We start from the raw sequence: 25,380 nt of genomic DNA on the forward strand, positions 1-25,380 counted from the left end.
AACACGGAACTAACAATTCAGGACTTTCACTGCCGATTTATCTAATATCGTTCGAATGCTTCTCATAGGATACCAGTACTTTACACCAGACTGAATTAATTGCCACTGGTTTTGGGGACATAAGACCTGTTTCACATCAACCGTGTGAAGTGACAAAGCCAAAACTTGTCGTGGATTAGATGCCGGAATTCCGGACAGAGTATAACAGGAGATAAACTTTTGTTGGGTTACAACCAGTTCAGGACGAATTTCAAACAGTTTAACGGTGAGCTCTTATATCTCTTATATCTCTTGTGTTCCATAACTAGTTATACACCACTAAACACAAAGAATAAAAAATAACTGCATTGAGTTCAAGTCAGTTTTGGGCGAATAGAGACAGCCAAAATTGTAAATTTTGTGACGTAAACTGAAGCCGCTCGTTATCTTCCCCTTCAATCACGTCATCGGATGACGATGATTTGATGATTTGACGAGAAAGGAAAACAATTTTGGTCAACACCAGTTCGATTTCTATCATTCTCGGCTAACGCGTCGATTTCGTGATGCGAATAGAATCGTAAATTAAGTGGGACAAATAATGACCAATGATCAAGATGGTATCTTCGGGGGTTATATATTCTGGAGTCTTTGTTTGAATTCTCTTCAGGCTGAAAGAGCAGAGCCACTGAGTGCGGCTATAATTTTTTCTTCCTGCTGCAAGTAAAAAAAGAATAATTGATTAACACATTCTATTTATTTTTTATTCTCACATGTTTAATAATGTGATTGATGCATGAAGGTCTTCCTTTTTTTTTCTGTTTCGTTTTTTTTTGTAGACTGAACCGGATTCCAGAATGGGGGGTCCAAAAGATTCAAAGAAAAAAATTAAAGGTAATTTGGACGATTTGAAACGTGAATTGGAATTGGACGAGCATCGCATCCCGGTGGAGGATCTTTACCGTCGTATGAAGTGCGACCCAGTTAAGGTGAGCTATCACACTTCATTTGTTTCATCACTCTGTGTGTTCTTAACCAATCGTTTGATTGCATTCAGTTAAAATTGCTAGCATCATATATACGCACTATCTTTCAATTTACATGTCAATCCAATACTACACTAAAGAATATTTTGTTATTGAATTTTTAAATAGGGCTTGACGACAGCGCAAGCTAAATCCAACTACGAACGTGATGGACCTAATGCCCTGACGCCTCCCAAGACAACGCCGGAATGGGTGAAATTCTGCAACCAGCTCTTCGGCGGTTTCTCAATGCTCTTGTGGATCGGCGCCGTCCTCTGCTACGTGGCTTACTCAATTGAAATCTACAGAAATCCTGAAGTCCTAGGCGATAACGTGAGTTATTTAAAAATCGAATGAAATCTAATTACACAATAACGCTTAATGAGAATTCATTTTCAGTTGTATCTCGGCATCGCACTGACGGTAGTCGTGGTAGTGACGGCCATGTTTTCCTACTTCCAAGAAAGGAAGAGCAACAAGATTATGGAGTCTTTCAAGAATTTGGTGCCGCAATTTGCTCTTGTCATCCGCGACGGCCAAAAATCCACCATCAAGGCTGAACAGCTCACGATCGGTGATCTGGTGGAAGTCAAATTTGGAGACCGTGTTCCGGCCGACATCCGTATCTTGGAGGCCCGACAGTTTAAAGTCAACAACTCTTCACTAACGGGAGAATCGGAACCACAAAGCCGCACTCCGGAGTTCACCAATAACAATCCACTAGAAACCAAAAATTTGGCTTTCTTTTCAACCAACGCAGTTGAAGGTATAAATTATACAATTTTTCTCAAATATTTGATGCGCAAGTGCAAAGAATAATTTACTGTGTCCAAATAGGTACGGCTCGCGGTATCGTGATTAATATCGGTGACAACACGGTGATGGGTCGTATCGCTGGATTGGCTTCCGGTTTGGAAACGGGAGAAACTCCGATTGCCCGAGAGATCTCGCGTTTCATTCACATCATTACCGTAGTGGCCGTCTGTTTGGGTGTCATATTTTTCATCCTCGCCATGGTTCTAGGTTACAGCTTTTTAGAGGCTGCCATCTTTTTGATCGGTATCATCGTAGCTAAAGTTCCTGAGGGATTGTTGGCCACCGTCACAGTCTGTCTAACACTGACGGCCAAGCGCATGGCTAAGAAGAATTGTTTAGTTAAGAACTTGGAAGCCGTCGAGACCCTTGGATCCACTTCGACTATTTGCTCCGACAAAACCGGAACTCTGACACAAAACCGCATGACAGTCTCTCACATGTGGTTCGACAACAAAGTCATCGAAGCCGACACCACCGAAAATCAAACCGGTATTTATTCAAATTCGCCGCATCAGTTAAAAATTTATGCAAACTTTTAATTATCATAATAATTTGAAGGTGCCCAATACGACAAGACGAGTTCCGGTTGGAAAGCTTTGTGTCGCGTCGCTTGTCTGTGCAGTCGAGCCGAATTTGAAAGTGGACAACAAGCCGTTCCTGTTATGCAACGGAATGTTAACGGAGACGCTTCCGAAGCCGCTTTGCTCAAATGTGTCCAATTAGCCACTGGTGAAGCTATGGCCATTCGGGCACGTAATGCAAAAGTTTGCGAAGTTCCATTCAACTCAAGCAACAAGTATCAAGTGTCTATTCACGAAAACGAAGACAAGAAAGATGGCCGATATTTCTTGGCCATGAAAGGAGCTCCGGAGAGAATCCTTGATCTCTGCACGACCGTATTCATTAACGGAGAGGACCGACCTATGGATGAGAAAATGAAGGAAGCTTTTAATTCGGCTTACATGGAATTGGGTGGAATGGGCGAGCGCGTTTTAGGTTTCTGCGATTTTCACCTACCCCTCGACCAATTCCCGAAAGGCTACAAATTCGACGCTGACGAGATCAATTTCCCAATCACTGGACTTCGTTTTGTTGGCCTCATTTCCATGATTGATCCACCCCGAGCAGCTGTTCCCGACGCCGTAGCCAAATGCCGTTCAGCCGGAATCAAAGGTATTTATTATTCATTTCACTATGTGGCAGTAGGCTGAATTTCAAACATTTTTTTCTCCCGTTATAGTTATCATGGTGACAGGCGATCATCCGATCACGGCCAAAGCTATTGCTCGTGCAGTGGGCATTATTACGCACGACAGCGAGACAGTTGAAGATATTGCCGCTCGTTTGAACGTGCCGGTAGATAGAGTGAATCCGCGCGACGCCTCTGCAGCAGTGATTTCTGGTTTGGAGCTGCGTGACATGGATGCTAACCAACTTGACGCAGTCTTACGTAATCATTCCGAAATCGTTTTCGCCCGGACCTCTCCCCAACAAAAGCTCATCATCGTCGAGGGTTGCCAACGTGCCGGTGCCATTGTGGCCGTCACAGGCGATGGTGTTAACGATTCGCCAGCCTTGAAGAAAGCTGATATCGGTACGTCTAACTTGATTTTAAAAATCCCTCGGATAAAAATTAATTATTGGGTGTTTGTTTTAAGGTGTGGCCATGGGTATTGCTGGCTCTGATGTCTCTAAACAAGCCGCCGATATGATTTTGCTTGACGACAATTTCGCTTCGATCGTAACTGGAGTAGAAGAGGGCCGTCTGATTTTCGACAACTTGAAAAAATCCATCGCTTACACTTTAACTTCCAAAATCCCGGAGCTTTCGCCGTTCTTGGCTTTTATTTCATTGGGCATTCCGTTGCCGCTCGGCACCGTTACAATTCTCTGCATCGATCTCGGAACGGACATGGTGTGCATATTGATCAAATCGATTATATTCTAATTTGTCAGCTGACGGTATGATTACAAATTAGGTACCGGCCATTTCACTGGCTTACGAAGAGGCGGAATCTGACATCATGAAAAGGCGCCCACGTAACGCTCAAACGGACAAACTTGTCAACGATAGGTAACAATTTGTTGGCTGCATCAATTTTTGAAACAGAAAGTTAATGGAATCTATATTCTAGATTGATTTCCATGTCCTACGGTCAAATCGGTATGATGCAAGCGGCCGCTGGTTTCTTCACCTACTTTGTGATCATGGCCGAAAACGGTTTCTGGCCAATGTATTTATTTGATCTGCGAAAGCGATGGGACTCGAAGGCCATCAACGATCTCCCAGATTCCTACGGACAAGAATGGGTACATCATAAATTTATTTTTCCAATTTCATTTTGATTTTAACTCAACATTTTTCAAATAGACTTACGAACACCGCAAACAATTGGAGTTCACCTGCCACACGGCCTTCTTCGTCTCAATCGTGATCGTTCAGTGGACTGATTTGATTATTTGCAAAACCAGACGCAATTCGCTGTTCCAGCAGGGCATGCGCAATCACGTTCTCACTTTCGGTCTCTTCTTTGAGACGGCCGTTGCTTGCCTCCTCTCCTACACTCCCGGCATGGACAAAGGTCTCCGCATGTACCCGCTCAAGTAAGTTTAAGTGTTGATCCATCTTCTCATTCAAGTGTAGTAATTGAATCCTCTTATTGAAATGCCGATAACAATAATTTTCTGCTTTCTAAAGGTTTTGCTGGTGGTTGCCAGCAATGCCATTTGCTGTTTTGATTTTCGTTTACGACGAGATCCGCAAATATATTATCCGTCGCCATCCCAACGGTTGGGTAGAGAAGGAAACATATTACTAGAGAAAATCTTTTGGGTAAAATAAGAATTAAAAGAAAACAAATAATTCAGCTATACTAAAGACAAGAGAATACAATTATTGTGTGCTTCCACCAACAATTAATGACTTGCTGCATTAATGAAGTAAGATTGTTTGGGAATGAATACCTAATGACAAAAATGTAACTATCGTAAACACTGCCATCATGAAAAGGTTTCTTCTTGACAATAAACATTGGTCGGAATAGATATATCGTATTCTATTATTTGCATTTTGAACAGCACGTTTACATCTTCAAATATGTAAATAATATTTTATACTTATCGAGAGTATGCTGTATATTAGAAGGAATAAATGTGAAGAGCCAAATTGATATTAAATTTAAAAGCTCAACAGACCCCTTATAAGTTGACCCTATTGCTTCATCAAGTCTAATTTTCACACCATTGCCGGGACGGGGTTTCGGAGCTAGTCGTACAGACATATCAAGTGTGGCCACAGACGAGCCAAACGGATTCGGCCCGGGCGTGCTTTTTAAATCTTCTTTTTAGTATCGGCGACAACAAACACATTTCATTTCACCGTCTGCTGTGTTTTATGGAGATTGTTTTATTTGACCTAATGACCTAAATCCAGAGAGGAAAAACGAAAAAGCATTATCCTAGTCAGTTTTCAAGTGCTTTATAATTTCCCTTATCATCAGTTACAAAGAGAATAAATGGGACGCGAAACCTATAGCTTTCAACATCTTTGACACATCCGGACACATCACCGCTGTACAATCAGTTGAGGACTTTATAATTGCTATTTACAGATTTTCGAAAAATCATAAACCACCACGCACACATTTCGTATCTTAACTAATTTTTAATTTGAAACATATATACCTTACTTTTATTTCACCGCGAATTTTGTGTTTGTTTGTTGGTTTATCAGACGAGATAGGCTGCAGAGGTCAATAGTCCTTTGAGATCGCATGAGTTTTTGGAAGCGGTTTCAGTCGGTTTTATCCTACCGCCAGAAAGTTTAATTATAATTGTATTTTCTGTAGATTCAAAATATTTCCCATTAAGTGTTAAAATGAATAATTCATTTCTTAATTTCTCACAGTGTAGTATTTTGTGTTATTCTATAACTTTCTTAGCTTAAAAAAAAACACGATTGCTTGTGAGATTGTTCATTTAAGTGAATACAATTAAAAATGACATTATCACATTTCTATTACCAAAATATTTTTAATGTCTGGTCTTGAGCAACAACGTGCTTTTTTATTGCCCCGCAATTACGAATTATTCCTTTCGGTGCTGGCCAGTGTATACTGTTTCGAAGGAGAATTATTACTTGTTGCACTACATACGCTGTGACGCAAATTTGAAGTTGGAACTTAGAAGCGGGGCGCACAGGTAGTAACATAAACACGCTAGGTCAAAAATCACATGAAAACCAGTTTCAATACTGTCCTCATAGCTAATCTATACTGTATGTACCTAACTGGATTAAAACTAGTTTCGAAACAAATAAACACAAAGGTTTTCATGTTTACAACGTTCATAAACGACTGAACCACCTCGCGCCCAAGTGTTTTGCCGCTAGAAAATTTGGCTGGTAGATAGGAATAGTGGAATACGTATACGTATAGTTTTAATGGACAGCAACGACATTTGCACTTTTCCTAACAGTAACCCAATTTCTTATCGAGTTATCGTAGTTCTTAGAGTCAAATAAATACCGACGCAGATGGGTTACTCGAATCATAATCCTTTTGTTCACAGCCCGCATTGGACAATATTAGGTTTTCTAGTCACTGAAATAATCAGTTAAAAGGCACAGGTAAAAATTCACGTATAAATTAAAAATTATTGTGATAGACTTATCCTTTAGTGACGCCACTGTTAATTAAAAAATAGATTACGTCAGACGATTTCAAGGCAATAGAGCATCGCGGTTTGCATTATCATCTTTGTCGCCCTAGGAGGATGGAGAACCCTGCGTTTGATTTTGTAATGAGAATGTTTCGATTTATAGTTTATTATGTGTATCATGTTTTTTTTTTGTTCACCGAATTCATATTTCTCTAGCCAGCAACAATCAGCAATGAAAATGGTCCGACAGGAGAAGACGGTGCTGGTAGTTCGAGCGCTTCTCTTGCGTTTCCCAACAACAACCGATTTAGAAAAATCAGTCGGGACACTGTTCCCCATATTGACAACTACAGGACAACGACAGGTAATAACAGTAATGAAATGTCAATAACCAGACCAACATTGCGCGAGCTATACAACCCAACTGAAATCAATGCTGCTGCCCAGGTATTATTGCTAATACAATTTTAATAAGCTTTTAATACAAATGAAATTGTTTTACCAGCGGCAGGAGTCATTCGAGGAAGCTTCTCCGGATGTCGTAAATCAGGGCAATTTTACTCACCACAAATTCGGTTGGATCGAAGGAGTCTTAATCCGAAACATGATGAGCATCTGGGGTGTCATGCTCTTTCTGAGGCTTTCGTGGGTAGTTGGACAAGCAGGAATAGGTTACATAAACTTAACCGGTTTTTTTTAAAACAACAAAAGGATTAAAACTTCAAAATTTGTTTACTATAGGCGAAACATTGGTTATCATTGCAATATCGACGTTTATCACATTGGTGACAGCCCTATCTATGTCCGCCATCTCAACCAATGGCGAGATTGGAGGAGGTACGTAAATGAAAATAATGTTTAACCAAAGCATTTATACTGTAGAGTTTGTTACAAAAATTAAAACTTTCGATCAAATTTCTTATTTCAGGTGGAACTTACTTTGTCATGTACAGTACATCAATTCAATATGATTTACATCCATTCTACCCTAACATGCGTTCATCGTAAAAATACAGATCGAGAATTTTAGGTCCAGAGTTTGGCGGTTCAATTGGTATCATCTTTACCATCGCTAACATATTGGATTGCGCTCTCAATGTGGTCGGATTTTCACAAGCCGTGCAGGACATGATGTTTGAATACGGCGGAGTGATTATTGTCGATGGAGCCACCAACGACATCCGTATCATAGGCACCGCTACTTTGATATTTATTTGCTCAATCTGCGGGCTGGGAGCCAAATATGAAACCAAGGTTACAATACTACTAAATTTGTTAGAATTACATTTAAAACAATTTAATATTAAAATACTAACAGATGAAGGATGCCATGTTTATTGTTATGTTGATTTCGTTAAGTAATTTTATTGTTGGAAGCATCATGGGACCTACTTCCGAGTCGGAAGAAGCAAGAGGTTTCATTGGATACAGTAGTAAGTCAATTAACGTCCAAATTCATTCTTTACTTTACCTCATTTTAAAAAAATCTAATTTCATTTTCACAGTCGATTTGCTGAACGAGAACTGGGGCCCATCTTACACCATAACTGGTGGTCAAATGCAGAACTTTATTTCCGTATTCTCAGTTTACTTTCCGGCTAGTATTGGAATTCTTGCCGGAGCAAACGTTTCCGGTGACTTAAAGGTATAAAACGATTTCATTTTATAACTGAACACTCCAAATGTCAAAAAACTAATAAACTGAAAATTGTTATGCGTTTCCAACTAGAATCCAAATAAAGCTATTCCAAAAGGAACGATATTGGCCATCATAATTTGCAGTATTTCGTACGCTGGAGTAGCTATCATTTGTGCCGCCACCGTTACTCGTGCAGGTAAAAAAATTTATAAATTATCCTTTTAAAAATTTTCAACATAATTTCACAACTGATATGAATAGCAACTGGAATCGTCGAGGATCTGCAAAACGGTACCAACCTATACTGCAACGAGACACACTCATGCAATTATGGACTTTATTACGACTATCAAGTAAAATACATTGTTAAGGGCCGGGAAACTAAAACTATGGTTTCAAATATTGTATTTAATTTGATCAGGCGATGGCTTTGGTCTCTGCCTATGCTCCTCTCAACTACGTGGGATGTTTCGCGGCCACCTTGAGCTCAGCCCTTTCTGATTTCTTTTCTTGTCCGGCTTTACTCGAAGTCATCGCCGCCGATAAGCTGTACCCCTACTGGATGATTGGTTTCTTAGGAAAAGGCTACGGAGCAACGAAGCAACCGCTTCGCGCATACGCTTGCACATTTATCCTAGCGTTAGCGTTCGTGCTGATTGGTAAAAAAAAAATTAAGATGTTATTGTTTTAATCTTTTTTCTACATTTTATTAACATACAATTGTATTTCTCAGCCGAATTGGATATGATCGCGTTGCTGATTTCGAATTTCTTTCTCGCCACGTTTGCTCTCATGAATTTCTCGACGTTTCACGTCAGCTTAATCAAACCCGTCGGATGGCGACCAACGTTTAAGGTAAACACCAGACACATTTCGGATAATTCAAAGTACCGGTACAACATTCAAACGACGAATTTGATATATTCACTTTCAAATTCATAGTATTACAACACATGGCTGAGTCTGTTGACGGGTATTCTGTCTATCGCCTCAATGATGCTTATAAGTATTCCGATAGCAATGATTACGATTGGAGTAGTAATTTTTTTCTACTTCGTCGTTCTTTATCGAAGTCCAGGTAAAATTTAGAGTTTAAACACATATTTCAAAGATGTTGTGGCTATGAAAATTATCTTTACATAATTTAAGAGGTAAATTGGGGATCTTCCACCCAAGCTCAGACATACCGGTGAATATTGCTACCCAATCTTCATTTTTAATTATAAAAATAATTCAAGTTATTTTTAATAATATTTGTAATTATATACATTATTCAGCATCGCTCTAAATAGTATTCAACAACTTGTCCATATCGAAGAACATGCCAAGAACTATAGGCCCCAGATTCTGGTGTTAACCGGACTGCCCAACACGCGCCCCGCTCTAGTCGATTTCGCATATCTCATCTGCAAGAACAACTCGCTAATGATTTGTGGACATGTTGTCAAGGTAAAACATTCAAATCAATGAGTTTGTGCGATACATGTTTCCATTTCCTTTATGCTAAACTCTATTGAATAAATGTTAAACAGGAGCGATTGACGCATGAAACGCGCTCCAAGCTCCAGAACAAGGCTTATCGCTACCTGCGGTTCACCAAAATCAAAGGATACTTCTCTATTACTGATAACACGGATTTACACACAGGCGTGACCGCTATGCTCAGTCTCTCGGGAGTGGGCAAGGTCAAGCCCAACATTCTGATGATGGGATACAAGAATGATTGGGCAACTTGCGATCGAAATTCGTTGGAACAATACGTGTTGACTATTCAGTAAGTTTTTTTTTTTAAATATTTGCATTGACACATCAATTAGTTTATTAACGATGGGATTTCACTTCAGCACGGGATTTGAAATGAATGTGGCCGTGACTATTCTACGTCTCAAAGAAGGGCTCGATTGCACGGAAATTTTAGCCGACGTCGACGACATGATATTGAAAGCTACTAATAAAAAAATCAAGGAGAAAAAAGATACTCCTGGTAATTACATTTGCAAAGTTAAATGAATGATTTGTAGTGTCAACTAGGCATTGCCTTTATTTAGCAGGAAATGCTGCTACAGTGGAAACTACAGTGGAAGTTATAGCATCTACTGCTGCCATTATCCAATCGAAAATCAAGTCCACTAAAGAAGGAGGTGTCATGACGAAAAATAAGAAAAAGGACAGTGAGATGGAGCAAAATCTCGCCTTTAGGTATAAGCAAACATACACAGATTCTTGTAATAGCGTTTCCATTACCTAAACTCGTGAATTTAATAGAGACACTGCCGGAAAGCCCCTGCCTAAAAGCGTACTGAACAATATCATCATATTCCAAAGAAAACAGAAAAAGAATACGATCGACGTTTGGTGGCTAAGTGACGACGGGGGTATAAAAACATACGAGGTCGAAGAATAATTTCCAACATTATTTTATTAACGTCCTTAGTTGTTTGAATAGGATTGACACTCTTGCTGCCGGTCATAATCAACAACCGCACGAACTGGGCCGCCACTAAATTGCGCATTTTCTGTACAGCGTGTGGTCTTAACGAACTAGAAAAAAATCAGAGAGGGTTAGTTATTATTTTTCTTCTAGCCTATTACCAGAAGTTTTAAAAATGATTTGATTTTATCAACATATTTACAAAAATAGGATGGCGATTTTGCTCTCCAAATTCCGGATTGATTACTCCGATCTGGTGATTATTACTGACGCTGACGAGGCACCGAAAGAAAAAACAAAAAAGTGGTTCGATAACATATTACAGCCTGCGTTACAATCAGGAACTAATGGTATGCCCTATTATATTCGTAAAATAGTCAAGTTCGAGCTAAATTTAAATATTTTATAGGTCCTCTGCTAACGAAGGAGGAACTGGAAGCCTTTCAGTACAAAACAGATCGTCACCTAAGATTGAGAGAATTGCTACTGGATCACTCATCGGATTCCAATTTGGTTGTCATGTGAGAATTTTTAAACAAATTGCAGTAAATTTCATTTCTAGACAAAAAATGAAATTTTGTTTTAATCAATTAGGACTTTGCCAATAACTCGGAAAGGAGATTTCAGTGCCCCGTTGTATATGGCATGGTTAGAAGCCCTTACGGCAAACATGCCACCATTTATGCTCGTTCGCGGAAATCAAACTTCTGTGTTGACATTTTATTCCTAACTGTTTGCCTGGTTTGGCTATTGGAAATTTGCTACGAAAAGGAAATATGTATATGTTGCATGTTATTGACAAAAAAAGGTGATAATATTTGACTTTAAAAAAATATTTTTCTTTGCATACTTTCGTTTCTTTTATACGTCCAGACGTCCTCTATGAATAAGAATTGCATATACATTTATCGTTTATTTATTCAAATCTTAAACGTCGATGTGACGCAAGAAGTCGTCCACTTATTAAATAATTGATGTTACGTCTGGCGTTCGCATCCTCCAAAATATTTACACTCTCGTAGCAGAAGTGCAAGAGCTTTTATAGGTTCAACACAAGTGTAAAGCTAAAGGCTGATCAGATGGACACAAACTGGGACAACTGGACAAGAAAAAGTGTTGTGGCCGTAAAAGAGAAATCTTTCGAAAATCCCATGACGTAATCATATTTACTGGACACCTCTTAACACGGTTTCATTTTTTGTTGTTGAGATCCACGATAGCAACAAAAATCTCGTTTACTTATTTGGAGAGCGGGCAACATTTAGAGGCTCATATACCGCTTCAGTCCAGTATAGGCAAATCTTTGATTGCCAGAAGCACAATTACACATAAGGTCAACCGGTCGGGCAACATGTAGAAAATTAAGGCTTTTAAAAGGGCTAAGTCACGTCTAGAGGCCTTGAGGGCAGAACAAAAGTAGCTTGGTTACTATATGAATACAACAAAACTCTCGTTGGTTATACTATAGTCTCTTCTGAAACTTTGTGGAAGGCAGTTGCTGATACGCAACTTCCTTCTCTGGCGAGTTTTGTAAAACCGGAAAATAGAAATATGTATTTTTACTTTTGAGTGCTCTGAATTATTATTGAACTTGTCCGATTTTTTATTTTGGTTCGAAAATATTATTGCGCACGCTACTTTGGATCCAACAGGAAAAAAAAATTACAACTAAAAAGATGGATAACCAGGCCTTCGAAGAGGTAAGTAATGCAGAGAATTAGATACACAGATCAGAAGGAAATGGTGACGAGCAAAATGTGTTGCAACAGACAATCCCGTCAGTTGATGCCACCAAAAATAAAGTCTCGTCATACCGAGGAGGATTTCTTTCTACCTTACACGAATTGCATAATCCAGCAGCTGAAATACCAAACGTATGGACACGTTCAGATGATTTCAGTCAACAATTTAAGTTCTGACTTCGTTCATATTGTGCACTGGATTTTAGGCGACTCAGACGAGACTGCCATCATCAGTAGAATTCTCGGATAGACGTCAATTGCCAACCATCACGGCCGGAATTGAAATGGCAAATTTCCAGCAGGGATTACCCCAAAATGGGACCAATGTCACAGAAAATGAAAGTCAGATTAATTCAAACCGGAAAGCGAGCGTGGCGACTATTGGCTCACAGGGACAGGAGCGATCCCGAAAGATGAGCCGTGACGTCGTCCCAACCATCGACAATTATCGGACAATACAACAACACCAAGCTCAAACGATGGGTCTACTGATGGCCAGGCGACCAACGATGAACGAATTATGCAATCCATCAACCGATGTTGCCGTGAGCGAAGAAATTGTGCAACAAGATTTAAATGAGGTAATTTGAATTAATTTAATAAGTAACTATTTACCTATTTTCTGTATCACGATTTTTTCCCTCCAAAAGACGCAATCTAATGAAGACAAACTAAAGAAAGATGAGGAAGAAGGAAAATCGGAAGCCGTGAAATTCGGCTGGATCGAAGGTGTTTTAATTCGTAACATGATGAGCATCTGGGGCGTTATGCTTTTCTTGCGTCTTTCGTGGGTGGTGGCTCACGCGGGAATAGGTGAGACTTGGTTAATTCTTTTCCATATCACACATTCACTACATGGAATGATGATTTTAACAAAAAATTGGTGTAACACATAAAGGTGAAACTTTGGTCATCATTGCAATTTCAACCTTTATCACTTTGGTGACAGCCTTATCCATGTCGGCCATCTCAACCAATGGAGAAATCGGTGGAGGTACAACACAAAACTATACTAATAATAGAAACAAATTTTAAAATTTTTTTTATCCGACCTTCAGGCGGTACCTACTTTGTTATGTAAGTTTCTATAAGCAAAAAATGCGACACGAAAAGATGTCTGGAAAAATGACCCACTTTGGGGAATTAGGTCAAGGGTATTGGGTGTCGGAAATTCCGACCCCTCAAGCATAAATTGAACTGTTTTGTCCATTTGCTTCATGTACAGACAAGTCGAGGCCCAACTGTTTGGGCCCAGACAAGTCTGTGCGTGTTAGACCCCTCGGGTTATTTCGCGCCCCATGTTTTCCCCCTACCCCTCTTTTTGATTTGTCCTTGAGGTCCAAAGTGTCGGCAGTAGCTAAATTTTCGTGGAACCAGAAGGTTCAGAATATACAGCTTCTCAGAATTTCAAGTCTTAAAAGTTAATGTCAGGATTTTCCCGACATTTTTGGTGCCGTAACCAGGATACTAGTCCTGGTGTTTGTTCACGTTGGCGTTACGAAGTGTGACGGTTCCAAACGACCTGATTGAGACAGGCAAATCTCAAATCTTTGTGTGTTGGCGTCATCACCACGTGGCGGTCCAGACACCCCCCTGCAGCAGCAGGCATCTAAAAAGAAAATCACAACGTAGGATCATCAATCTTCATCCGCTTTCATCCGCTTTCATCTTCCTCCATGCGTATCATCTGTATTCATCTTTAATTGGAGCGATCATTCTGGAAAGTTGTAAGTCGAAAGCTCTCTTAAAATGGCGGATCTTTCTCGTTTGCTAGCTTTAAGAAATGGTGGAAGGGTCGTCGCAGCCCGATTGATTCAAAAACTCGAAGATATATTTGCAAATGCGGACATGGAACCAGCTCAAAAAATTCACGAACTTGAGAGCAAGTTGGTTGAGCTAAAAACCCGGTTTGATACGTTGGAAGATATGGATCAGCAGATTCAGGATCGCACTGGAGAAGAAGATGTGCAAAAAGAAATTGAAGCAACGGATGCTGAAAATGCCATCATTCAAGACGCTGGAGATCTTTGTCGTTATAGAATCAATACGTTGCGTCGTGCAAATCCAGATGTTGATCATCACCCTCCAGCACCAAGTGTTTCTTCTCGAGCGACGAGCCGTCCAAAAATTGCCTTGCCGCGCTTTAATGGTGATATTCTTCAGTGGCAGCAGTTCTGGCAAGCGTTTGTTGCGGAGATTGAAAGCGACGCTTCGCTAGCAGACATCAACAAGTTCAATTATTTGTTGGGCCAATTGGACCCAAACGTTTTGTCATCAGTCGCCGGTTTGACTCCATCCAATGAGAATTATGTAGTCCTAGTGGACCTTCTCAAGGAACGATATGGAAGAAAATCGAAGGTGATCGCAGCTTATATGAGAGCCTTGTATAACCTGCAGAAACCGGAAGCTAATCTAAAAAGCCTCCGTGGCTTCTACGACCAGGTAGAGTCGTATGTTCGTGGCCTAGAGTCTCTGGGAAAGCCCCCTGATACCTACGGCGACCTGCTAGTGTGCATTCTTCTAGATAAGCTCCCAGCCGATGTACGGAAGAGCGTAGCACGCCAGCACGACAAAGACGAATTTACACTTGACCAATTGAGAAATGTTTTAAAGGGAGAAATACGAGTCATGGAGGCGGGACAGATTTCAACACTGCCGCCAATTCAACCGCCAGCAATCAAGCAGCAATTCCCCTCTAGACAATCAGCGACAATGTTCAACGGGGCAACAGGTCAAAAGCCCCCATTTCATTTCCCATGTGTCTACTGTGACGCTGATCATCCCGCGTCTCAGTGTACCGCAGTTTCTTCAATCGAAGAAAGAAAAAGAATCGTTCAACAGAAGCGGCTATGCTTCGGCTGCTTAAGCGCCAAGCACACACGAAACAATTGTAATTCTAGAAATGTATGCAGGATCTGTCGACGTCCGCATCATACCAGTCTTCATGATTCTTCAAGGCCAGCCAGCGTTGCAGCAACTTCGGTAACAAATGCTCATTCTCAAGTAAAAGGTTCAATTGTTTCTCAACAAGTGGCCGTCGTTGCTCAAAAGAGCTCAGTTAACGTGGTATCCTATCCGTTTGTTTTCCTAAAAACGGCGGTCATGAAGATTCGTTCATCAAAATGTGAAGTTAAAGCAAATTCAATGTTCGATGAAGGCGCGCAAAGAAGCTGGATTACGCGCGACCTAGTGAAACGCCTTGGTTTGAGAGCGAAAACTAAAGAGTGTTTAATTACGTCGGGATTCGCCCATGCCAGTTCCGGTCCAGAATTCTTTGAAGTTGTCGAATTTGGGATTCAAGTCAACGATGGAACCACTGTCTTCATGCGAGCGATAGTAATCGATTATTTAGTCGACCCACTGGAAGACAACTATCGACACAATCTGCAAGAACTTCCTTATTTGAAAAACCTGAATTTGGCTCATCCCTACATCAAAGAAGATTTGTTCTCCATCGATTTGTTAATTGGAGCAGACTTCTACTGGAGTTTTATCGAAGACGAGAGACCCATTCGCGGTGACGGACCAACCGCAATCGGATCAAAAATTGGTTACTTAGTGTCCGGCCCACTGGAAAGTGTAAGAGTGAAAAAACCCGTTCAAACCCTAAGTCTACATGTTCAATCAGTTGAAAGTGCGGACGATTTTTCGTTTATGTGGTCGCTGGAGACATTGGGAATCTTCCCTCATCAGGAAAAGGTCAGTGAGGCGGCGAACTACGCAAAGAAATGCATCAAGTTCGAAGACGGCAAGTACATTGCCCAATTCCCGTGGAAGAGTGATCACCCCGAGCTCGTTACTAACTTTAACATGGTGAAAAATATGACCCAAGCAACCATCAAACGTTTATCAAGAGACGGGATGTTGGGAGTGTTTGCCGACATTATCAAAGATCAGCTAGATCGCAAGTTTATCGAACAAGTTCCGTCAGAGCCACCCCCCAAGGGTTGCCATTACATACCGTACCACTATGTGAAGAAAGAGTCATCGACCACTCCCATCCGGATTGTGTATAACTGCTCAAACAAAGGTTGGAATGGCGTGAGTTTCAATGACTGCGTTGAAACTGGTGCGCCTCTTCACAACGATCAAGTTCATCTTTTGATTCGATTCAGAGCCCACGCTATAGGCATAGTTGCTGACGTCGAAAAAGCCTTCCATCACATCGAGCTTCATGACTCCGATCGTGATTATCTACGTTGGATGTGGTTGTCAAACCCACAAGATCCTGATTCGCCGTTAGTGATCTATCGCTTTAAAGTAGTTCCGTTTGGTGCGAAATCATCGCCATTTATTCTCAACTCTGTCGTCATGCACCATCTATCAAGAAATGGTTCTAAAGTGGCTGCTGATATGCAGCGAAGTGTTTTTGTTGACAATGTTATCACCGGATGTGATAGTCAAACTGAGGCCGAAAGTTACTTTCATCAAGCGAACAGTATCATGTGCGGTGCAAACCTACCACTCCAGGCATGGGGGTTCAGTGATCGCGACTTAGAGAAAAAGCTGCAAGAGAAAGGAACGTTCGACGCTTCACCGGAGTCGAAAACGCTTGGACTAATTTGGGATCGAAATAGCGATTGCCTGCACGTCCAAGTTCCAAATCTATCGCCGTCAATTGAAAAGGTAACCAAACGCGATGTTCTCAAAGGAGCGGGATCATTTTATGATCCGCTGGGGTTTTATGCGCCGATAGCTACGAGCGCCAAGATCCTAATTCAAGATTTGTGTATGAAGAACGTCAAACTAGATGAAGAATTGGCAAGTGAACATTTAGAAAAGTGGAAAGAAATCGTCTCTTCAATCGTTTGTGCGACTAAACAAAAAATTATGTCAGTGAAAAGATCCTATTTCGGTGCAGCAACAGCGGTACGAGATCTCCATGTTTTTTGTGACGCGAGTCGCCGAGCATACGGTGCGGTAGCATATTTAGTGCATCAAGGAGAAGTATCGTTCGTCGAATCCAAGGCTAGAATCACGCCAATCAAAAGCCAACAAAAAGAAGAAGACAGGGAGTTGTCGATTCCGGAATCAGAACTGATGGCAGCATACTTGGGCGTTCTAATCGCTACGATCATCATTGCCGCACTTGAGCCACTCGGAATCAAGCTACGAGTTTATCTCTGGAGCGACAGTCAAATTGTGCATCATTGGATCGCCAAAGAAGAGGGACACCCACGGCAGTTTGTTACGAATCGAGTGAAGAAGATCCGGGACTTCAACAGGACCCAGGCGGCTACATGGAAATATGTTCCGTCAGCAGAGAATCCAGCCGACATCCTCTCCCGAGGTGCCTCATTCAAAGAATTGAAAGCTTCAAAATTGTGGAAGGAAGGACCGGAGTGGCTGTCGAATCGCAAAAATTGGCCAACGTGGTCGGTGACGGAGTTTAAAAGTTCCAAAGTAGTTCATGTCGCTGTGAAAAGCGCAGATCCAGTCGTTAAGGAGGAAGATATATTTTCAGTGATAGATCCAGCAAAGTACAGTTTTGATATGTTGCTGCGGGTTACAGCGCAAGTGTTTCGTCTCGCAAGCAATTTTCGACTAAAAAGTTCCTCGCGCGATTTGTGGAATCGAGAGCCGCTCAACTCAGAAGAACTGCAGAGAGCAGAGAAGATTTGGATTCGTGCTTTTCAGAAAAGATATTTTCCTACCGAACTGGCCTATTTAACTTCAAAAAAGAAATCCTGGAGACCTGCACTAGTTTCTCAACTCGATTTATTTCTAGATACAGACCGTATCATACGCTGTAAAGGCAGGCTTCAAAATTCTACCATGTCGGAATCAGCAAAATATCCAGCATTGATTCCAAAACATTCGGACCTGTCAAGATTGATTATCACTGATGTTCACGAGCGAGTCTTCCATTACGGAACTGAAATAACCTTAGCCAAACTGATTCAACGTTACTGGATTCCGTCAGCAAGATCGCAGGTTAAAAGAATCTGTCGCAACTGTGTTAAGTGCCGAAGAGACCATGGACCAGCGTACAAACTGCCAGACCCAGCGCCTCTTCCGGCGGATCGCATCCGCGAATCCTACCCCTTTGAAGTTACCGGAATAGATTACACCGGTGCAATTCCCGTTCGTGTTAAAGAAGGAGAAGATTCAGTCTACATTTTGTTATTTACATGTGGAGTGACGCGGGCTATTCACTTGGAAGTGGTCGAAAATATGACGAGCGGAGCCTTCATCGATGCACTGCGTCGTTTTACGAGCCGCCATTCCATCCCCCGTGTTATCTATTCTGATAATGCCTCAACATTTGTCAGCGCCTCAAATATCCTGACTCAATTCTTCAAGCAACCGGATGTTGCAAAGGAGCTATCAAACATGAGAACAACTTGGAAGTTTATTCCTAAACGTGCACCATGGTATGGCGGATGGTGGGAGCGACTTATTGCTCTAACGAAAACTTCACTGCGGAAAATGGTTGGTCGAACCAAACTAAGTCTGGTTCAACTTCAAACAGTCGTCGCCCAGATAGAGGCGATTCTCAATGATCGACCTTTAATGCGTGTCTCGACTGATCCTAAAAGTTTCGAGCCGCTTACCCCTGCCCATCTTCTCTACGGTCGGCGGATTACTACACTACCATCTAACTACGAAGCAGACGAGGAGCTGGAGGATCCAACTTATGGTCGAGATATGGACTCGCAGATTTTGTCGAAAGCGTATTTAAAAACGCAAAATGTTTTACGCGCCTTCTGGCGCAAATGGAGCACTTCATATCTCCCGTCTCTTCGAGAACATCATCAAGCAACGAAAGGACCAATGAAGGAAATAATCAAGATCGGTGACGTCGTGCAAATTCACCAAGACAGCAAGAGGTCCGAGTGGAAGTTAGCCGTCGTGGAACAACTTAACCGTGGTGCGGATGGCAAGGTACGGTCGGCAGAAATCCGAACGGCAAATGGAAGAACCAGCCGTCCTATCAACAAGTTGTACCCGCTAGAAGTGTTTGAATCATCTGAAAAATTGATTCGGTCGGAATCAGAGAAAAGGAGCGCCACGGGAGCAGCAGCTGAAGTTCAGTCGATGTCAGAGGTTCGAGTTCTACCCGAAAATCCGTTCGTGTCATCAATCCCAATTCCGGTCGTCGACGAGGTGTCAACAAGATCGGGAAGAATCCAGCGCCGAGCGGCCCGACAAGCAGAAGAAAATATTAAAAGAATGGCGCGGATGGAGACGGTGGAAGAAGAGGAGGAGTAATTCCGGCCGGGTGTATGTCGGAAATTCCGACCCCTCAAGCATAAATTGAACTGTTTTGTCCATTTGCTTCATGTACAGACAAGTCGAGGCCCAACTGTTTGGGCCCAGACAAGTCTGTGCGTGTTAGACCCCTCGGGTTATTTCGCGCCCCATGTTTTCCCCCTACCCCTCTTTTTGATTTGTCCTTGAGGTCCAAAGTGTCGGCAGTAGCTAAATTTTCGTGGAACCAGAAGGTTCAGAATATACAGCTTCTCAGAATTTCAAGTCTTAAAAGTTAATGTCAGGATTTTCCCGACATTGGGCCCCGAGTTTGGCGGTTCAATTGGAATCATATTCGCTATCGCCAATGCAATGGATTGCTCCCTTAATGTGGTGGGTTTCGCTCAAGCCATCATGGACATGATGCTGGAGTACGGCGGAATCATTATCATTGACGGAGCAGCGAATGACATCCGCATCATTGGCACATTAACGATGATATTCGTCTGTGCCATTTGCGGCCTCGGTTCACAGTACGAAACTAAGGTATGGCATTTAAATATCAATAATTTTGAAATCGTTTTTAACAACAAATCAATGAATCAAACAGATGAAAGACATCATGTTTCTCATCATGTTGGCATCGTTGGCTAATTTCCTTGCCGGAAGTTTTATAGGACCTGCCACCGAGCTGGAAGAAGCCAGAGGATTCATAGGCTACAGCGGTATCGCAATTCGCAACAGTGTCAAATTTGAACCAATCTCAAATGAGTTTTAAAAAATTATTTTTTTCGGTTCTATAGTGGATTTACTTACTGAAAATTGGGAGCCAGCTTACTCAGTTACTAATGGCCAAATGCAAAATTTTATTTCCGTCTTTTCGGTTTACTTTCCGGCTAGTATTGGCATTCTTGCCGGAGCCAATGTTTCCGGTGACTTAAGGGTAACGTAACAGTACTTGCTCCATTACTTTCGCTAGATTTTATACCTACATGTGCGTGTGCGTAAATTAGAACCCAAACACAGCTATTCCCAAAGGAACGATTTTGGCCATTATCATTTGCAGTATATCTTACGCTGGAATAGCCATCATTTGCGCCGCAACGATGGCGCGCCAAGGTTAATCTCTACCTACCTAACAAATATTACAAATAGTCATGTTTTAAAATTGATTACTTTTGATTTTGCAGCTACTGGAAGTGTTTTGGACTTGGCAAACGGGATCAGTTTGAATTGCACTTTTTCGGCTGAGAACCGTTCAAACTGTAAAAGCGGACTTTATCATGATTATCAGGCAAGTATATTTAGTTAGGCAATAGGTTGATCTTGAAAATAAATTTTAGCAATCAAATTTTATTTATTTAATTATGTTCAGGCAATGTCGTTGATCTCCGCCTTTCCCCCACTAAATTATATCGGCTGCATCGCTGCTACGATCAGTTCGGCTCTCTCCGATTTCGTTTCCTGTCCGGCTCTGCTCGAAGTCATTGCGGCCGATAAACTTTACCCTTACTGGATGGTCGGTTTCTGGGGAAAAGGATACGGGAAATCGAAGCAGCCACTTCGCGCCTTTTTCTTTACTTTCGTGTTGGCGCTAGCTTTCGTGCTCATCGGTAAATTTTATTATCATTCAATTACCGGGTGATTTTTAAAAGACATTTATCTGTGACTTTCAGCCGAGTTGGATATGATAGCGTTGCTCATCTCGGACTTCTTCCTCGCCACGTTTGCTCTCATGAACTTTTCAACATTCCACGTAAGCTTAGTGAAACCCATTGGATGGCGGCCAACTTTCAAGGTATATAGGCCTACAGCAGATCATTTTAAAATCATTTGGAAATCATTTTTGAACAAAGATTGTTTTCTTTTGGGTTTAAAAAAATTTAGTATTACAACACTTGGCTGAGTTTGTTGACGGGCATTCTGTCAATCGCCTCTATGATCCTCATCAGTCTACCTATAGCGATGATTACAATAGCCATAGTCGTGTTTTTCTACATGGTGGTTCTTTACCGCAAACCAGGCAAGTTTTTACAAATTTTTTAATCATAAAAATATTAGCGAAACTTTGATTAACTTTGATGTTACCTTATTTTCTTGAAGAGGTGAATTGGGGATCTTCCACCCAAGCGCAAACATACCGCACCGCGCTAACAAGCATTCAGCAACTTGTCCACATCGAGGAACATGTCAAGAATTACAGGCCCCAGATTTTGGTTTTAACTGGACTTCCCAACACTCGCCCTGCTTTGGTCGACTTTGCCTATCTCATCTGTAAGAATAACTCGCTCATGATTTGCGGACATGTTGTCAAGGTAAAACATTCAACTGTATGACTATACACACGGGTTATTACATTTCCTATATATATGCTAAACTCTTATTTCAATGATAAACAGGAGCGATTGACGTTTGAAAAACGCTCCCAACTCCAGCAGAAGGCTTATCGCTACCTGCGATACATCAACATCAAAGGCTTCTGCTCAGTAGCCGATGATTCGAATCTGCACACAGGCGTGGCCGCAATGCTCAGTCTCTCGGGAGTGGGCAAAGTCAAGCCCAACATTCTGATGATGGGATACAAAAATGATTGGGCAACTTGCGATCGAGATTCGTTGGAACAATACGTGCTGACTATACAGTAAGATTAAAATTAGCTGCATGTAACAAAATAACAAAATATTGAGAGATCAACAAATTTTAGTACTGCCTTCGAAATGAACGTAGCCGTCAGCATTCTCCGTCTTCAAGAAGGATTAGATTGTTCGAAAATTTTGGCTGACATTGACGATCTTATCCTGAATAAAACACTCAAGGATAAAATTCCAAGTTTCCAAGCAAAAGAATGGGTATCTATCAGTAGCAATCCCAGCGTTTCGCCCAATCCGGACACATCATCAATCAGTGGTCTGCCAGCAATTTACCATTCAAAATAATTATGCCGAAATAGTAGTCGCATCACTCAATAACATATCCTTTGATTGCTCCATAAAAATTTAAAGAGAGTAGCCGGAGTGACGCGGAAGAAGCGGAAGAACAGGAGATGTCGTATCACAACGAGCGGAGGCGCACAGTTGTCCTAGGCGTCACCAAAAATAAAAAGAGCAAACTCAGCAAAAAACTGGCTATCACTTTTAGGTACTAATATCTCCAGTCTGTCACAATATTTGCATATTGTTTTGTTTAACTAGGTCAACTCATTCAAATATGTTGTGCTTGTCATGATCCAATAGAGACCCTGAAGGAAACGAGTTGCCCAAAAGTGTCATGAACAAGATAATCTTGTTTCAGAAGAAACAGAAGAAGGACACCATCGACGTCTGGTGGTTGAGTGACGATGGAGGTACGTGACGGAGCAAGGCCAGACATGGTCAAAAAGTGGCTATACCATTCATTGATTCTCGTTATTTTTCACGGACGGACGTTTTTATTTTTAAACTAGGTTTGACACTTCTCTTGCCGGTTATTATTAACAGTCGCTCAAACTGGTCAGCAGACACCAGACTGCGTATTTTTTGCGCAGCGTCTGGCGTCCAAGAACTGGAAAAAGAACAGAAAGGGTTTGGCAGAATTCTTTTCTTTTTTGTATTTTATTGTTTTTTAAGGGCATTTGAATTTCATTCACGTTCTAACTATGCAGGATGGCTGTTTTACTATCGAAATTCCGAATCGATTATTCCGATCTTGTGATTATCAGTGACATTGACGAAACTCCCAAACTGAAAACCAAAAAGTGGTTCAATGGTATCATTCAACCTTTCTTACAACCCAATGCCAACGGTGTGTATAATGCAACAGCTCTTGTTATCTTCGTTATAAACCAATTTTTTAAACTAACAATTACAACAGGACCCCATATAACCAACGAGGAGTTTGAAAAGTTCCAGTACAAAACAAATCGTCATCTTAAATTAAGGGAATTACTCTTAGATCACTCTTCAGATTCCAACTTGGTTGTCATGTAAGTATAACTTAAAAAAATCATTATCATAATAGCTTTTCGTCTAGCTAACAACGAAATGTTCTTATAAAAATTAGGACCTTGCCGATGCCTCGGAATGAATCTGTTAGCGCAATGTTGTACATGGCTTGGCTGGAAGCCCTTACGGCCAACATGCCGCCATTCATGCTCGTTCGTGGCAACCAAACTTCTGTGTTGACATTTTATGTCTGATTGTCGAGTACAGCATAGCCTAATTCTTAGTATAGTTATAGGGATATAGAGAACATGTATCGTTTACATTGTATCAAGCGTTTTCTTCTACAGTTAATATATAAATTGCCGAACCCAATGATTAGGAAAAAATTTTGGGGTACACAAATACCGAAAATTTAAATAAATAATTACGCACAATAATTTAATCGAATTACCAAACGTAAAAGTTAAAAAAATTGTTCTGTATTGGAAGACAACCGAAAACGCACTTCATTATTTCTTATTATCTTGGATAACGTATTTACAGTCCAATAAATCACATATAAGGAAAATGCAATTGGCTTTGACATTATCACATCACACATGACTGGACGATTTTCACTGAATGGGACAAGTCGACAAAGTGGAGTTGATGTCGTGATCCTGGTCGTTCGTGTCCCTCCAAATGAATCCGCTCAGTGCGTATTTGAGCCAACCGTTCTTGTCGACGATGAGCGATTGATTTTCATTCTGCGGCACACTGTTGTACAAAATGGCGTTGTCGCTGGTGAGGATGGTGATGTAAACAGGATCGTCAGGATCTTGATTGGCCGGCAGTCGGAAAGTGTCGAAATCTCCGGGAAAGATGGGCGTGAAGCCGAGCCCGGCTGTGTTCTCGATGGACGAGTCTCTCAGCGTCACGTACTTTCGTTCCGCGATGACCTTCACCCAAATGGTTTTGTGGTAACCGTTAGCCACGTTGGTGATGCTGTAATCCGAGCTGCTGCTTTGGGCACCGCAAATCTGACCCATCTTTTAAATTTCAGCTGAAAAATTCCAAATAACAAAGGGTTGCTAAGGTGAGTGGGTCTACATATGCATAACATAACACCGTTGGAAGATAAATCAGAGCGAAATTATACCTGCACAATATTGGCGATGACTAATTGACTAGAAATGACGATACACAACAATTGGACACTTGAAGACCAGTTTGCGAAAATATGGTGGAGATGTTGACTGTTGCAAAGTCTGAATTCGACTGAGGGAGTCAAAGTGGTAAGAAGCTGATGAGCCCTCAGGATGGGCAACGAGGGGAGCCATCCTCAACAAGATGGTCAGTCCCAGGGGTATTGGGCTAACAGTATTTTACCAAGAAGTCGCCATGCCGCTACTACTCCTTCTCCCAACCCCCCAACCCCTTTAGATGGGAGTTTCCCTGCGTGTTTTTGTTTTCGTCTTCTGTTTCTTTCCGTTACATTCGATCTTTTAAATATTAAAACGGCGCATAGGTAAACAAAGGAAGTTGTTCACACAAGTCAAAGTTTCCATTATTAACGATTGACGACAAAACAGCTGACCGATTTCTCCGTCGTGTCGTTTTAGTAATAAGCAGAGTGGTGTTAGTGGACCGTGTATTTCTCGAATAACCAAAATGGCCTTTTCGCTTTCATTCCAACTTGTTAGAAACCCCCCAAATTCAAAGTTTCCCGCAAGAAATGCTGACGTAAGAATCATACCAAAGTCCAAGGCCAGCCTAAAGACTTGTATACTGATGCAGTAAGCTCCGCCCTGCTCAAGGGTTTTTCTTGCGTAAAGGTACGTGAGTAATCACAGAGTCTGCATCCTCGACACTAAGATTCAGAAGGTATACGGCTAGTGCCCATCAAGTTCAGTCCCAAGTGTACAACTGCGACCAATGTTTTTATTAAGTCGTGTTTAGGAATGGCTCGAAGAACTTACCAGTGACAATCGCATCAGGT

At 41.4% G+C, this 25,380-nt stretch overlaps 4 protein-coding genes across 7 annotated transcripts; 3 read left to right on the forward strand and 1 right to left on the reverse strand.

The window, feature by feature from the left end:
• Positions 1–641: 641 nt before the first annotated feature.
• LOC124198819 (sodium/potassium-transporting ATPase subunit alpha-B-like) lies at positions 642–4,865 on the forward strand. The gene is made up of 12 exons (XM_046594861.1): positions 642–702; positions 819–968; positions 1,134–1,337; positions 1,404–1,770; positions 1,842–2,309; positions 2,379–2,993; positions 3,061–3,414; positions 3,479–3,735; positions 3,800–3,894; positions 3,956–4,130; positions 4,192–4,424; positions 4,519–4,865. Exons 2-12 carry the CDS (start codon positions 837–839, stop codon positions 4,637–4,639), a joined length of 3,021 nt encoding a protein of 1,006 aa, XP_046450817.1. The 5' UTR covers positions 642–702; positions 819–836; the 3' UTR covers positions 4,640–4,865.
• Positions 4,866–6,227: 1,362 nt separating this feature from the next.
• Positions 6,228–11,457, forward strand: LOC124198816 (solute carrier family 12 member 3-like). 4 transcript variants are annotated; one of them, XM_046594856.1, is made up of 24 exons: positions 6,228–6,447; positions 6,525–6,617; positions 6,696–6,926; positions 6,991–7,150; positions 7,221–7,316; positions 7,408–7,426; positions 7,496–7,733; positions 7,798–7,912; positions 7,985–8,124; positions 8,209–8,314; positions 8,380–8,471; positions 8,540–8,777; positions 8,852–8,973; positions 9,061–9,196; positions 9,268–9,307; positions 9,396–9,567; positions 9,651–9,892; positions 9,963–10,102; positions 10,167–10,317; positions 10,384–10,493; positions 10,565–10,679; positions 10,760–10,899; positions 10,959–11,070; positions 11,144–11,457. In XM_046594856.1, exons 2-24 carry the CDS (start codon positions 6,594–6,596, stop codon positions 11,277–11,279), a joined length of 3,075 nt encoding a protein of 1,024 aa, XP_046450812.1. In that variant the 5' UTR covers positions 6,228–6,447; positions 6,525–6,593; the 3' UTR covers positions 11,280–11,457. The 4 variants fall into 4 exon arrangements, with proteins under 4 accessions (XP_046450812.1, XP_046450811.1, XP_046450813.1 ...); XM_046594855.1 differs by having other exon boundaries at positions 6,229–6,447; positions 6,985–7,150; positions 10,170–10,317; XM_046594854.1 differs by having other exon boundaries at positions 6,230–6,447; positions 6,985–7,150.
• Positions 11,458–12,010: 553 nt separating this feature from the next.
• LOC124198815 (solute carrier family 12 member 3-like) lies at positions 12,011–23,774 on the forward strand. Its single transcript, XM_046594853.1, has 24 exons — positions 12,011–12,249; positions 12,319–12,423; positions 12,498–12,872; positions 12,942–13,104; positions 13,190–13,285; positions 13,350–13,368; positions 13,439–13,447; positions 19,800–20,028; positions 20,093–20,207; positions 20,286–20,425; positions 20,496–20,601; positions 20,673–20,776; positions 20,858–21,095; positions 21,159–21,280; positions 21,370–21,505; positions 21,586–21,797; positions 21,882–22,123; positions 22,187–22,389; positions 22,485–22,620; positions 22,716–22,825; positions 22,925–23,042; positions 23,123–23,262; positions 23,332–23,443; positions 23,521–23,774. Exons 1-24 carry the CDS (start codon positions 12,226–12,228, stop codon positions 23,654–23,656), a joined length of 3,390 nt encoding a protein of 1,129 aa, XP_046450809.1. The 5' UTR covers positions 12,011–12,225; the 3' UTR covers positions 23,657–23,774.
• Positions 23,775–23,859: 85 nt separating this feature from the next.
• On the reverse strand, positions 23,860–24,988 carry LOC124198842. Its single transcript, XM_046594890.1, has 2 exons — positions 24,541–24,988; positions 23,860–24,444 (listed from the first exon to the last, which is right to left on the reverse strand). The coding sequence occupies exon 2, from the start codon at positions 24,428–24,430 to the stop codon at positions 24,017–24,019; it is 414 nt and encodes a 137-aa protein (XP_046450846.1). The 5' UTR covers positions 24,431–24,444; positions 24,541–24,988; the 3' UTR covers positions 23,860–24,016.
• Positions 24,989–25,380: the final 392 nt, after the last annotated feature.

Source organism: Daphnia pulex, chromosome 7, assembly GCF_021134715.1.
Source record: "Daphnia pulex isolate KAP4 chromosome 7, ASM2113471v1".
In the NCBI taxonomy this organism is placed as follows: domain Eukaryota; kingdom Metazoa; phylum Arthropoda; class Branchiopoda; order Diplostraca; family Daphniidae; genus Daphnia; species Daphnia pulex.